Source organism: Zea mays, chromosome 5 (assembly GCF_902167145.1).
Source record: "Zea mays cultivar B73 chromosome 5, Zm-B73-REFERENCE-NAM-5.0, whole genome shotgun sequence".
Classification (NCBI taxonomy): Eukaryota; Viridiplantae; Streptophyta; class Magnoliopsida; order Poales; family Poaceae; genus Zea; species Zea mays.
This window is the reverse complement of record NC_050100.1, coordinates 33080830-33083723: the sequence shown is the minus strand read 5'-3', so window position 1 is coordinate 33083723 and position 2894 is coordinate 33080830. Positions and strand designations below refer to the sequence as shown.

Sequence of the window (2894 nt, the reverse complement as noted above, 5' to 3'; positions counted from 1 at the left end):
CATCATTAGAGTCAATGTCGAAGTCGTTTTGGGAGGTGATGACAAGCTTCTTCTTATGCATAATGACCCCATCATTTATGTTGTTTCAAACCAATAAATGAGCATAGATGGGTTTTAAACCTTCTATATAGATGAACAAGATTATTTATGTCATATATCAGTGATGTACCTTAGTGTCATAAGAATTCATTTCCATTATTCATGAACTTACGCTCTCACCACAAACACTTAATGTCGCTGCATATTGTTATCTTCATATATAACTTTCCATCGAAGGCCCCAAGTTTAGTCCTAGTGCCTCATCTCACACATTATCACTATTTTCTTATCATCACAAAGTTGTTTGTTGCTTTATTTAATAAACAAATCTAGTCATTGCTTGTGCTCCTACTACTGTTAACCATACTTGTTGATCTTCTAGTTGCTTGTGTTTCAAATATGTGCTTCCTTGATCATAATATTAGATCTTGTTGTCATGGTCATTCTAGTGTGTTATTTAGCTTCAATTTTGCACTTGTATTAAAACAAAAAAGTGTGATTCAAAACATCTGAATCTTTTTAATATCTTCTACTAGTAAATGAAACAAAACACCCTCTCCTCTTTCCCATAGTTTGATTTGCATGCTCATAGGGCTACAAAACATACCACATGCACACAAAGTTGTTTCATCCCATTTTTTGTCACTAAGTGATGGATCCCATAAGAAACTAATTTAATTTGGCCCAGAAAAATATTGGTGGTTTCACTACTCCAAGCGGACAAGTGCCTTTTCATCTAGTAACGGGTGGCACATCACATGAAAGTCAAGAACCTAAAGAAAAGTAGAGCCATCAAAGCCTTCTACCTATTTCCTCCACAACATCTACCCCTTCCACCTCCTTCCACCCCAATCACAAACCCTAGAGCCCGAGGACACCAGATCTGTTCTCTTCTTCGCTTGTCCCAACCATGCGGATTCGTAGGAGAACATCTCACGTCCTTGGCTCCGGCTACTCTACACCTGCTACTCCGCCTCCTATGCTTGTAACTCCACCACCGATTTCGGAACCGTGTTTGGAGCCGCTTACATCTCACATTCACGACGACTTCTTGAGCCCTACTACAACCCGAGAGAGTCTCTGCAAGCTCAGTCGCTCACCATGGGACCTCTTGGATGACTTGTCCCTCTCGGATCCTCAGGTTAGCATCTCCCTCTCCTACCTTATCTTCCTACTCTATCTGTCTAACCAGTACTTCATTCTTGGTGGATCTGTATGTGAAGTTCATTTTTTCCAAGCGCATAACTTTTGAGAAGTCTTGGTGGTTTTGCTAGCTTTGGGGTTTGGTTGGTTTTGTCTCTAGGGTTGGACAATTACTCTGGGGTTTTCTTTATGGTAATTTTGGTAGGCTACATAACAATCATTAGAGGGGCGGCGTTGTTAAACCCTAGATCCATGCCCTCTATTTTGGCAAAGTAGCAGGCTGAAGATTATTGTTACGCATGATATTGACTTCCTACTGTTTTTGTCTATTTACCTATTTTTTCCATTTAGGAGGTGGATGACCTCCTTGATGGTTACTATGTAAACATGGACTCCCATGCATGGAGCCTCTCCTCGGCCACCATGCCCGTCACCTCCGTGAAGAATGAGAAGACGACGACCATGGCCGCAGCTAGCAGTGAGAGAGCACAACTACAGATACTGAATAAGAATACAACATTGAAAAAGGCTACAGTGGGGGAGAAAAGGGTCAGAGAGATCCAGAACCAAAAGACTGCAAATGTGAAGAAAAAAGAGGGTAAGGAAGAGGCAGCACGTACCTGGCAGTGCAAGAAGAATGATGGCAAGGGGTGGAACTGCCGTCACAATGCGAGTCACCCCAACTCCCTCTGTGAGTACCACTTGATGAAGAAGCGTTCCTACTTGAACTTACAGCATGCTTCGCCAGCGGAGGAAGATAAGGCCATGGCGGCAGCACCAACATCAGCAGCCTCCAAGCCCTCCAGCAGCTCCAACACACAGAAGACGAAGCTTCCCAACAACTACGATGCAAACGAGGGCTTCTACTACTACCACGGGTTTCGCCCGTCTCGTGGCAAGAGGCGCTGCAGGAACCATCCAAAGAATGATGAAGAGGTGAAGGTGGAACCATCCAAATCTGCTTCTCTTCCGAGTCATGCCAAAGTTGAGATTGAAGATGCTAGCACGAGCAATGGGGCTACAGCTGGCGGTGATGACGTGTGCAACGACAACAACTCTGGCCGCGGCAACGTCAACAACATGGATCAGAGGAACCAAAATCCATTGAAGCTCCCGAGAAAGCCAGTGAAGGTGCGGTTGCTCATGTCGCTGTGAGCAACCAAAAGCAGCCAGGTGCTTGCGCGTTGCACATCGATGGCAGAAGATGAAGTTTGGTCTGTCTGTTTTACTTTGAATTGAGACTCTCGTAGCTCATGCATCATCCCCCTATCGTTGTTGGTTTAAATTGGCTTATAAGCCGTTTGCCTCTTGCATCTTGACTTGTTGTTTCTGGTAATAATGCTACTGACAGCAGGTATTTTGAGTTCATTTGTGTTGACGTGTTCAACATACTCAACAGACAACTCTTTGATTAATAAGGAGAACGATATGGTTGTTATTGTTTTCTTGCCTTTATAAGCAAATGGCGCAAATAACGATGGAGCTTGTGCATGTGTGGATTTGTCCATGAGCTAGCAAATGTGCTTTTTTGGTGGTGCACATCAGTTAGGTCATTATAATGACTCTTCTATATCTAATTAGGTAAGTACGTCCTTAAATGTGGCTCACATGAGCACCAGAAGAAAAATGATTATTCAAATGGGGTATTTTTGGTGCCATGAGTTATATGCAATAGCAATGCGGTGTTTATTTTTTTGAACAACCTCGTGTGA

At 43.3% G+C, this 2894-nt stretch overlaps 1 protein-coding gene across 1 annotated transcript; it reads left to right on the top strand.

Moving 5' to 3' along the window:
* Nucleotides 1-892: 892 nt before the first annotated feature.
* LOC100216815 (uncharacterized) lies at nucleotides 893-2549 on the top strand. The gene is made up of 2 exons (NM_001143212.1): nucleotides 893-1180; nucleotides 1534-2549. Exons 1-2 carry the CDS (start codon nucleotides 950-952, stop codon nucleotides 2335-2337), a joined length of 1035 nt encoding a protein of 344 aa, NP_001136684.1. The 5' UTR covers nucleotides 893-949; the 3' UTR covers nucleotides 2338-2549.
* Nucleotides 2550-2894: the final 345 nt, after the last annotated feature.

Coding starts and splice junctions, on each gene's coding strand:
- LOC100216815 (NM_001143212.1), top strand. CDS start 950: ATGCGGATTCGTAGGAGAACATCTCACGTCCTTGGCTCCGGCTACTCT. Junction 1,181..1,533: donor TGTCCCTCTCGGATCCTCAG/GTTAGCATCTCC, acceptor TTTTCCATTTAG/GAGGTGGATGACCTCCTTGA.